Consider the following 11641-nt stretch of genomic DNA (forward strand, 5'->3'; position numbering starts at 1 on the left):
CCCGCGGGGCGGGCGGCGCCGCCGGAGCCGCCGCGGCCGCCGCGCCTGAGCTGAGCGGCTCCGCCTCTGCGCGGGGGAGGCAGCGGTGGGGCCGGGAGGGGAGCGCCATCCCCGCGGCGGCCGCGGCCGCCCGTTCCCCGCGGCGGAGCAGGAGGATGCGGCCCGGCGCCGGGCTCTGAGCGATGGAGGGAGTCCTGTACAAGTGGACCAACTATCTAGCGGGTAGGCGCGGGGGGCCAGGCCCGGGGGCGGCGGTTGGGGCTCGGCTCGGCCTCGGCCGTAATGCGCCGCCGCCGCCGCTGCTGCTGCCTCGGGGGGTCCCGGCGTCCTGTGGCGGCCGGAGCTGTCGGTAACGCGTTGGCTGAGACATTCGTGCTCGGAGCCAAGCCCCGGCGAGCGGCCGAGCGCCGCGACGGAGGCGGCCCTGGGGCGGCGGTCGCCTGGCGCCGGCTCCGGGGCCGGGTCGCGGCACGCGCCTGGCGGAGCAGCGCCGGCGCTCCCCACTCTAGCCCCGTGCGGGCGGCGGCCGGGCCGGAGCCCGGCGAACCCACTGCCCCGGCCGCCGCACGGGCGAGCTGTGCCCGGCCCTGGCCTTCCGCCGAGCCCCTCTCGCGACCTGGATTGCGCCTTGCCGAGTTAGTCAGAGACTCTCAGCGGGACAGGGAGCTCCTGTATCCCAACCTGGAAAACACATGGTGATCTTCAGTTTCATTAAATGTAGTTTTGGAGGTGCTGCAGACAAAAAGTGCACCAAATATCAGCATTTGTCTTGTTTTGTTTGGCTGATCCTCTGCGGTAATAGAGACACCATCTCCCTCTGGAGCAGGCAGCGGGCAGGCACTGGTGTCAAGGTGAAACCTTCCTCCTCTGACACTGTGATAGGACTAATTGTCTCTCCCAAGCAGATCAGCGCTGGATCACATACCATGCTTAATCGTACCTCTTATTGCACTGCTTTGGCAGTATCTTTTTTGCTCTCTGGTTCTTTCAGCACTTCATATGTGGAATTCTGCCTCAGCATATGCAGGTTGTGAGTGTGAAATGGTGTGAATCTTGGTTCTGAGGGATTATAAAATGTGGGCCACGTCGTGAGGATTGTACTGTGCTGTGAAATGAAGTATACAGAGCATAATCCTGCATTTTTCAGAGCAGTTATGTGTCCACACATATGGGCCTTCTGGTAAAAGGGACCAGTTGTGCTGTAATTAAATAGATATTTGATGTCTTTATCTCTTCTTCACAGTAACTATAGAGGAAACACATAGAGGAAAAGTTGTGGTTATGAGAGAAAGAATGAGCACAATGTTGTTTTCAAAATAATGAAAGTTGTCACTTTTACTTGTGTGACTGAAAATGTTGCCCTAGGAAAAGATGAATGGATAAAGGCAATGAACTCTTGTGGTGTTTGTTTCTCTTTTAAGTCTGTTATTTAATAAGCAAATACTCAGCAGTAGCTGTGAATGCTACACATACAATGGACTGTTAGCATGCCGCTAACTTCTGCTGAAAGCCAGTAGTCCTCTAAACCAGTGAACTTCAGAACCCTTCCTTGGCCTTGTGCTGGCCAACAGAGAGCTTCTACTCCCGCATTTCAGAATTAGTCAGGGATTACCTACAATGTTCAGAATGTAGGAGGGCAGAATTTTGTAAAAAGTAATCTAATAATATTAGCGAAATGTTTAAATTTTATTATCGTCTGCCTTGTTACTCTACTATCTGTATAGTATCTGGTTTTGTGGCCAAAAATAGGCTGTAGTACTTGTCATTAATGCTAGACACCAAGCAACAAAGGAGCTTGTTATTGTTGCTGAAGTGTTGTGGAAAACATTTAGTTTCTTCCTTCATTAAAAGCAAACCAGAAATACGGCTGCTTTTTTTTTTCTCCTCAAATAAGAATTTGTGAAGTACAAATTTGTTATATATTTTCTCAAATGTAGGATACTGCCAAGTTTCAAATAACAAGAGGTGTTTTTGTTCTTTGGCTTGCTTCTGTTAGGCACTTGGCCTTTTAAGTCCTTTGTTTCTGTTTTTTCCAATACTAGAACAATGTGAGGATGGAATTCAGATAGGTTCTCTTTTTAACAGAATAAGACTGTTTTGACAGGCATTGACAGGAGACAAGGACAGTACAGAGTCCATGTATTGCAACAGAATGTAGCAGGAAAAAAGATCTATGCATTTTTGAGTTGCATTTTACTGTCCTGTCTTTGAGTTTTAGTGTTGACATATGTGCACCATTTGAAATATTTCCTGTGTGAGTTCTTATTCTTTAGAGTTTGTAGTTCTTAACATTCCGCTTTTAAATTTGAGCGTGGATGTGCTTTTTAGTTATCACTCTGCATTTAAAAATACATGTATGTTACAGCTAGTAAACAACAAAAAAGAAATATGCAGTTACATGCTATTATTTCTTTATCATGGAATGGTAATGTGATTTAATGCAGCCTGGTCTCATTCTTCTTGAATTAGTGTTACAACTTGTAATGACGCTGGTGCTGGAGTGTCTGCAGAAAGGCCGTGGAGCTGGTCAGGGGTCCAGAGAGTGAGTCCTACCAGGACCAGCTGTGCCAGCTGAGGGGGCTCAGCCTGGAGAAAAGGAGGCTCATGAGTGACCTTATCTCTCTACAGCTCCCTGACAGGAGGTTGGAGCCCAGGTCAGGCTCAACCTCTTACAGATAACAAGTGACAAAATGAGAGGAAAAGGCTTCAACTGCACCATAGGAGGTTCAGGTTGGGCATCAGGAGGAAATTCTTTATGGAAAGGGTTGCAATGGAACAGGCTGCCCAGAGAGGTGGTTGTCGCTGTCCCTGGAGGTGTCCAAGAAACAACTGGATGTGGTCTCTTTAGTGCTCTGGTCTAGTTGACAAGGTGGTGATTGGTTAAGGGTTGGACTAGTTGATCTTGGAGATCTTTTCCAACCTTTAATGATTCTATAATGCTGTGAATAGTATGAAGCCTGTAGCTGATTTCTGAGTCTGGTATCTGATTTAGCCTCCTGTGTTAAAATACAGTGCTGCTGGATGGCCTCAGCTCGCTCGGTTGGGATGGCAACTGGAAAGCGCCCTGGGCCACACTGTCATATTGCCAAATACCTACAGGGCTTGGCCACACAGCTTTTGCCATTCCAAACCCTAAACCAAGCAGGAAGTTAAAATTTGGTGTCAAGTTGTAAAACAGAGGGATAATCTGCTCCTATTGTACAGCTGACCCAGAGGATAATGGACCAGTGTAGTTGTTATGCTCTACTGGAATATTTTAGTGCTGTGTTATTTGTAGAAATGGAGAAAGTGTGAAATTTGTAGAAATTCACGTAAGTGTGAAATATAAATTTTTCACTGAAATACAAATAAGTTCTTACAGTCTTAGAAGAATCTGCCTGAAAATATATTTGAATGAGAATGGGTTTTCAGAGGTATGTAACTTAACAACCTTCAAAACAGGACTCTGTGGTGGCTAAATTAAAATTTAATTTTTCTCTAGAGTGGAATACAGTGGAAGCAGAAGAAAAATCTTGCACCCAAAGAGAATGGGAATGGAATATCTGTATAACACTAGTCTGCTTATAGAGCGGCTTTGGTCTTCAGACTGCACAGATTGATTACTTCCTGATGTGTTACAAGAATAATTTAATGTTTACCTCTTTTATTAAAGTTTTAACAGCCAAAGCGATGAATTTTATTTACAGTTTAGGAATTAGACTAAACTTTCATATTTTTGGTCTTTCTAGGCTGGCAGCCTCGGTGGTTTGTTTTAGACAATGGGATATTGTCATATTATGATTCCCGGGATGATGTTTGCAAAGGCAGCAAAGGAAGTATAAAGATGGCTGTGTGTGAAATAAAAGGTAAGAATTAATAGATTTCTGCTTGAGAAAATTTTAGCTGCTGTGGAAATAGAAAAGATCACCAACCATACATTTTTGCATCTCGTGTTTTTCCTCCTCTGTTTTTGTTTACCTATAGTCCAGTGTGTCAGCCTCATAGTTCACAGATAATAATTAATTATTCCATATATTAATAATTAATATTATCAATATTAATGATATTTTAATCACAGATAATAGTGACTTATTAATGAATGATAATAGTGAATAGAGTTCTGTGTTGAGATTTAGAACACACCATTTATTACTTTTTGTTTTTAATAGTTATGTGCACGTTGTTCATGCTTGAAGTTATGTCGGCTGGCTGCTTAGTTCTACTGCTTTTTCCTCTTATGACCAGGGATAGAGACTTAATCGTGGAAGCCAGTTTTCCAGAAGAGCAGCAGCAGTGATCCAAAAGTGGAGATTCTTATAAAACAGAAATGTTTAGTCTTTTGGTTTCCTGAGTAACGTTTACTTTTGTCTCTGTTAGCAGCTGTGCACATGCACAGGTGATGGGTGTATTTGAGACAGTAAGTGAATGGCTTGTTCGGAAGTGAGTTTAGTCTTTAGTGTATTCCAAACTGTAGGTCAGCCTCCTTGGCTAACAGCAAGGTGTTTTCTAGCTTCCCATTGCTGTTGACTATTATTTTTTTCCAGATCCTCACAGCTGACTCAGCTTGTGATGTGAGTACTTTCTTATTAAAAAGTGGAAGTTATTTTACATGGACCACCAAGTATTTTTCACCTGGTAACTCCTTTTTGTTAGGGTTTCTTTAGTGTAGATGAAATCAGTGATGTAAAGAGGGGAGGATCACTTTTTAAAATTTTTTTATGTTTGCCATTCCAGTTGATTTTGCTTGTTATTTTGTTCTTTTGGTGAAGGAAAACGGGAGAAAGGCTGAGAAGCTTTGGGCTTTTCCCTACTTAACAGTGGTGCTTTGTGATTTACTGTATTACTGTAGGATTATCATAAGCGTTTTAAAACACTTTGAGCAGTATTTAATAAATATTAATTAAATTAAAAATTAATTTAATAACCTCAGTTGAGGTTATTATTATTTCACATTTTCTTTCTCTTCTATCACAAGTTCATGCAACAGACAACACAAGAATGGAGCTAATCATCCCAGGGGAGCAGCATTTCTATATGAAAGCAGTTAATGCAGCTGAAAGACAAAGATGGCTGGTAGCACTGGGGAGTGCAAAAGCCTGTTTAGCAGATACAAGAACAAAAAAAGAAAAAGGTATGTGTGTTACCTAGAGTAACTAGTTACTAGGTAACACTTTTTCAAATAATCATAGTGCAAATATTGTGGAACAAAGTCAGTATTATTGTCTTTTAATATAAATTGTAATTATTTCTAGTCATCTCTATGGTAAATTCCCCCTCAGTATTAGAGTTAGAAGTCACCTGCTTTGACCTCTTGTATCTTAAGAAGCTGAAATACTACAAGGTGTTGTTGTCACTAGAATAAACATACTGTTTGTAGTTGTTGTGAAGACATTTAATTTCTGATGTTATAGTAACTCTTTATAGTAACTCTTATTTTTTCCATAATTTCTCTTGAAAGGCTTAATGTAACTGTTTGCAGCCACTCTGGTGGGTGGCATAAGTTTTATTCAGTAATTTTTTCAACACTACATGGCACCCAAGAAAGATTTCAACTTTATTTTTCCTGATAATGTGCCTTTTTCATAAAAGTAATTAAATTAGCACCAGTTATCCAAAAGTATTGTTTGCTTCAAGTATAATTCTTTATTCATTGCAGGATCCAGTTTTCCTCAAAATCAAGTGGAAGTTTAAGTTAATTTTTATATTGATCATTAAATGAAAAATGCTTAAAAATTACAATGTGTTTGTACATTGTATGCAATAAATTGATATTTCCATTTTTTTTCCATAGAAATAAGTGAGACCAATGAATCTCTTAAAACCAAAATGTCTGAACTTCGTCTCTACTGTGATCTTTTAATGCAGCAAGTTCATACCATACAAGAATTTGTTCACCATGATGAGACTCGCTCTCCTCCCAGCATTGAGGTGCACAATTCTAGAATTTCTTTACATTCCATTATATAATACACCTCAAGTTACTGTTGTTGTCTTAAACCTTATTCATCTCCCCAGTGTTGGGAGACTTAACCTAATGTCAATTTTTGAATGCTTGTGTGTAGATGTACTGATAGTGATTTTCTGTGTGTAAAGTACCTGGATGGTTTAACTGTAATTTTGCCAGGTGTTAGGAACCAATTTTTGTTCCTGAGCCATTTGGTTGAAAGGCCCATAGACCTATCATATGAGCAATACAATATTTTGTCTTGCTTTGCATCTCTGTTCAAGTAGTTGAAACAATCTTAGTTTGTCCATTCCTGCTTTCTTATGTGGGATGATACTCCGTTTTTTTTATCAGTGAAATCTAGTGTTCCAAGCACTGGAGGCATGCAGTGTAGATATCTATCTCTGAATGTGCACAAGTACAATACTAGAATGTATTCCTGCTTTTGAATGAAAGGACTGGAAATTGTGAATGACTTCATTCTTTGCACTCTTGAGCAGCTTGTGAACAATGTTGGTCCTTCAGTGCAAAGCCAGGGGTTGATGCTTAGTCACAACAGAGCAAGTTTTCGGTTTAGGGAGGTGAAAGGGACCTGCAGGTCCTTGCTCTAGAGTGATAAAACTGTTCACACCTTCTGCTGCAATTGATTAGTTTCACTGAATGATCTTCTGATACCAGTTAGTCACTCTAAGACAAGCTTTGCAGTAAGGCATTGTTGGCTGGTACCCTAAAGAAATTCAGATGTCAGAAAGAAATTGCAATGCTGTCACATGTGGTTTTTTTAATTGGCCTTATGGTAAGGTATACATGTGATTTAAAAAATGGGAAATATAAATTCTTAGTGATAGTGAGGGAAATTAGTGTGTCTGGGAGAGGTGATGGAGGAAAGTTGTATTTGCATATTTTATTTTTTTTCTTGCTTATGCTTGTACTTTCATTTACTTTCAGAACATGAATGAAGCCTCTTCCTTGCTTAGTGCCACATGTAATACATTTATCACAACACTTGAAGAATGTGTGAAGATTGCTAATGCCAAGTTTAAGCCAGAAATGTTCCAGCTGCCTCACCCTGATCCCTTGGTTTCTCCTGTGTCACCATCACCTATTCAAATGGTTTAGACATTTTCTAAGTGTCATACTGGTGGTTAGATTGGGGGGAGAACACTATGCTATTGTTATATGTTATGATGTCCACAGTTGAAATCTTGACTGAGTTACAAATCAGTACTGGTCCCAAATATAAATCAGTTTTCCATTCTCAGTCTTTTGCTTTGCAGTTTGCTAGCCTTTACATCATCAGTGTCAAGGCCCTGTAATGAGGTATCTCATAACTGAATGAGGTTTAACTTTTCCTCAGTTCAGCTGTTTGTTTTTTTTAGAGTGCTAACCATACACTGATCATAAAAATTACATAACTTCACCTCCTGCTTAAGTGCTTTGTGACTTGGAGCACTTTAGCAAGATAGCATATGTTTGTATTAATATATCATTCCCTTATTTAACAAAATGATACATAATGATAAAGATATTACTTGCATAACTATTCACTATTAATTCATTCCCTTAGAAGGACAGTGGATAGGGAATCAAATGCTTTCTCAGTTCTGTGTATGTTTTCCAAGATGAGCTGTATTGTGCAATTCTGTGGGAATCTCTTTCTTTCCATATGGATCTTTAATCTCTTTTTCTTCAATCCCTTTACTTATAAAGCTGATCATTATGGTTTAAAATAATAACTTTTTTTATATGCATAGAGATTTTATAGTAATAGCAGAGAAACCACAGGGAATCAAGAGGCATAATTTGGCTTTATTGTGCAATGAGGAACTTAAACTTCATTTGGTAAAGCAAAAATGTCTTGATACTTCTTTATGTCATAGGAATTAACAATGGCTCCTTGAGGAGCTTCAGTGCAAGAGGGAATTAATTCCATAGACAGGAGATAGCATCTTTTTGTAGTAAACTGTTTCCTGTGTGTGAATGTTCTAAAACTTTTAATATTGATGGCAATCAATCTGTTTTCATATAGTTTAATCAGATTTTTAACTGAGAGTGGTTGCTTTTTATAAAAAAAAATATTGCCATCTCTCTTTGTAAAGACTGTAAATAAAGTAAAAAGTAATGTAGATATCCGTATCATTCTTCTGAGTAGTTTGTGACATTTTTGTTGTTGTTTGTTCTTTGGAATTTTTCCCCTAGATGAAGCGTTCTATTAGCCACCCTGGTCCTTGCTCTTTAGAAAGGTAATTTTCTGTTATCCTTAAGTTTTCCTTGTGTCTCAAAAGACCTCCCTGAACTTGCTAGCATTAAAATCAAAATGTGAGAAGAATTGTTTGCTTGGAGAAAAAATTAAAAATCATAAATTTATCTAATTTTAAAAACAAAAGGTGCAGATTATCAGCTATTGCTGGCAGCTGCTATTTTTAATACAGTACCAAATTTTTATCATGCTAGAAGCTTTATGCAAATGGCTTGTTTTGACAAGTTCATGAAATTACAGCTTGAAATGCTAACATTCTTTTTCAGTCAGTATTTCGGTTTCTCAAATTATTTCCTTCATTTTTATTTCCACTTTCAGCCTTTGCAATTGTGAAATTAAGATTGTTGACTGTGCTATTTTTAGTCTGCTATAGTAGACTAGTATAGTAAAAAGCACTGATACTCACAATTTAATCTAAGCACCAAAGTTATTTCCAATTTAAAGTATATAAAATTGGTTGGGTTGGAAATAACCAAAGTTATTTCAAATTTAAAGTATATAAAATTTGTGTGGATTGTTACAGATTTTGCTTGCTAATAGATAACATTTCCTTTTTAGGATTAATCACTCTGTAAAAGAACCAGGTTTATCTCTTCACCGATGTTCTCAGCGGCGCAGACGAACATACTCGGATACAGAATCTTACAGTGATACACTTTCTGAAGATTCTCAGAGTAAGTTTGAAAGGGAGGGAGTTTTTGTATCTTTCAGAACAATTTATTTCCCTGTTTAGAGTGGCACTGATATTGGCATGAGGAAAAATGTTTTATTTGTAAGATTCCTATATTATAAATCAGAGCACTTGTATAGTTTGTTACCTGGTTGATTTATGCTGGTTTCCATTCATATTACAAATGATCTTGCAGCTGGAGTAGTGACATTGAAATCAATGGGATTACTGGCAAAATAAAACTAAGGCATATCCAGAAAATGGATGTTTGTCCTAATAGACTCTCACACTAATGATTATCTGGTAGGTGGTGTGGAATATTGCTGTTTGCCATCTGCTAATTGTCACAGAAGAAATTACCTTTTTTTTGACTTCTGTGAGTTGCAGGGGTAGTTCACTCACTGCATTGTGGAAAGATGGTTCATTTCAGTGGCTTCTTGCCTTTTGTAGAGAGCAGCACAGCTCTGAAGGCAATAATAAAGATCATGATCAGAATTTAGTCCCTCCTGATTAGATGGGCTGAATTACTAGTCAGTCCTTTAGTGGTTTTTCCTTATGAATCTTGCTGGCATTTTGACTCCATTGTAACTCCTCTCAAGCAGACTTTAACTTGATTAGTTCTTCTGATTGCTTATATATAGGCAATACTTAGCAAATACAATAATTGAGAGATTGGATGATACTTTTGAAGATTGAAAATTAAATACTTAATTGATCTCTTTATAGGATTTGCCCATTGTTCTAGAAGTGCTGTCAATGGAGATCTAGTATCATCAACCATTCCTGAAGAAAGTAAATCAATGTCAAAGGAAAGATCTGAACTGGAAGAGACTCTTTCATCCTTTCCCTCCTGAAGCAACTGAAAGTATTAAATTTTCAATGCTATGCAAAAGCTGCTGTTGTTATAGGAAGTAGTTATTTCCCTTTCTAGAAGGATTTCTCTGCACTTTATAGAATAACGTAAATACTATCTTTGAAGTGTATTTTATCTTTATATAGTTTATTTGCAAGAGTATTTTCCTAATATTTCATAGTTTGAATGTGCATTTTTTGGAACAAATGATGGCTTTAACAGGTAAGAATCCACATTTGTAAATGCAGCTCTTTTTTAAAAATGTGGAGGTCTGACTGATATATTGGTAAACAAGCATTATAAACTTCAGCAAAAAGTTTTCATTTTTTTGGAGAAAATGCAACTTGTGCCATGGGCCTCTTGGTCATTTGTACCAGGTCATCCACCTGGAGCTGTGATTAGCCCCACAATGGCTTTATTTTTTTTGCCAGTGTTAGGGCTGTGGGAATGGGCGCTAATGGCTCTGCTCCAGCAGCTTGACGGTAATTGACATTGCCGCCTTTAAAAACACAAGATTATACATAATCCAGTCCTTATTTTTAGGCAATGAAAGTAGAAATATTTAGTGTATTTTTCTAAACAAATGTATAAAAATAACTTAATATGAAGTATTTGTACCAAACATGGGATATTTAATAGTTTTTATTTATTTATTCTTTTTTGCATCAAAAATTTCTACCTACTTTCGCTACTAAAGGTCTAAAGATCTACTAAAAGCTTCAAAATGTGCATAAATTGTTTCTGGGGTGTGTAGCATCACAAATAATTAATACAGTGCCGTTAAGATTTACTCTGCTTACTTAAGATGTGATTTTAGCAAAGTGTGATAAAAAACAAGAGCTGAAATGTTAGACCGTTCTAAGCTGCTGTACTAATGAATATTTGTATCTATATATGCTTTATTTATGACATATTTATACAAAAGGGAGCGTCTGTTTTTGCAACTCCTTTATATCATTTGAGGATGATATACACCAGAAGATGGATTCTGCTCTCAGTTGCATCAGTGTAAATTTGCATTAACTGTAAGTGAAGTCAGAGTCTGACTCTCTTAATAATTAATGAGTAATATAGTACAATAGTGCCTACTAGCACCTGGTCAAGAAGATTGTTAATGTTAGCATTGTAAACTTTTGGAGATTTTTTGGGTGTTTGTTTAGGGATGAACTTGGTCTATGAGGTCTTAGCTGTAGAGCACTTGAAGCAAGCCATTTACTGTTCTTGATTTACACAACTGCTAAATAAATGTACAGGGTTTTTTGTACTCAAGCACATACCAAAATCTGTTTTTATAATCAGATCTTTAATTTGGTTTAACTTGTCTTCCTTTGGTGTATAGAAGTAATTTGAAGCAGGCTGGAAAGAACAGACGGAAAGGGAGCTTTCCTTATAAATTTTTGGAATGTTGATTTATCTAAATCAAAATAGGTCCAAATGTTGAGGAAAAATATATGAGCTTGGCCTTATATAAAATGCCAGTTTATAAACCATAATGTCAGGTTCAAGTGGAGTGGAATGGTTTGTAAAAGGGGTTTGTGGATACCAGCTCAGAGCTGTCATTTGTGCTCAGTTCTGTCAGTTTTCATGCAAACTGGCATATGCATATCAGCCACACACATGCTTGTACATTTTTTTTTCTGAATGTTTGCTTTAATGTATTCTGTATGACACAACAGTTGTAAAAATACTTATTAAAGAAGATGTTCAGAGAAGTAAACTGCATACTGCAATTAGAGTGTTGTCTTGAATAATACACTGTCAGAAGTGCTTTTTGAAATTTCACTGAGGTTTCTGCCAGCTTCTGTAGTGTTAATTACATGTCACAATGACAGATACCTTTTTCTGCTTCCACCTACTATGAAGAAAAGAGGCTGGACACCATGTTGTGCAAAAACAAAGTGGGACTGATCAGTGAATGTAGTAGTAAGTAATAAT

General features: G+C 38.3%; 1 protein-coding gene across 2 annotated transcripts; it reads left to right on the forward strand.

The window, feature by feature from the left end:
• Positions 1-36: 36 nt before the first annotated feature.
• PLEKHA3 (pleckstrin homology domain containing A3) lies at positions 37-11428 on the forward strand. 2 transcript variants are annotated; one of them, XM_068195994.1, is made up of 8 exons: positions 37-222; positions 3729-3845; positions 4955-5110; positions 5771-5907; positions 6872-7036; positions 8123-8166; positions 8742-8857; positions 9580-11428. In XM_068195994.1, exons 1-8 carry the CDS (start codon positions 183-185, stop codon positions 9705-9707), a joined length of 903 nt encoding a protein of 300 aa, XP_068052095.1. In that variant the 5' UTR covers positions 37-182; the 3' UTR covers positions 9708-11428. The 2 variants fall into 2 exon arrangements, with proteins under 2 accessions (XP_068052095.1, XP_068052097.1); XM_068195996.1 differs by having other exon boundaries at positions 9599-11428.
• The last annotated feature ends 213 nt before the right edge of the window (positions 11429-11641 follow it).

The sequence above is a fragment of the Anomalospiza imberbis genome, chromosome 7 (assembly GCF_031753505.1).
Source record: "Anomalospiza imberbis isolate Cuckoo-Finch-1a 21T00152 chromosome 7, ASM3175350v1, whole genome shotgun sequence".
NCBI lineage: Eukaryota > Metazoa > Chordata > Aves > Passeriformes > Viduidae > Anomalospiza > Anomalospiza imberbis.

Coding starts and splice junctions, on each gene's coding strand:
- PLEKHA3 (XM_068195994.1), top strand. CDS start 183: ATGGAGGGAGTCCTGTACAAGTGGACCAACTATCTAGCGG. Junction 5,908..6,871: donor GCTCTCCTCCCAGCATTGAG/GTGCACAATTCT, acceptor ATTTACTTTCAG/AACATGAATGAAGCCTCTTC. Junction 8,167..8,741: donor GGTCCTTGCTCTTTAGAAAG/GTAATTTTCTGT, acceptor TTTCCTTTTTAG/GATTAATCACTCTGTAAAAG.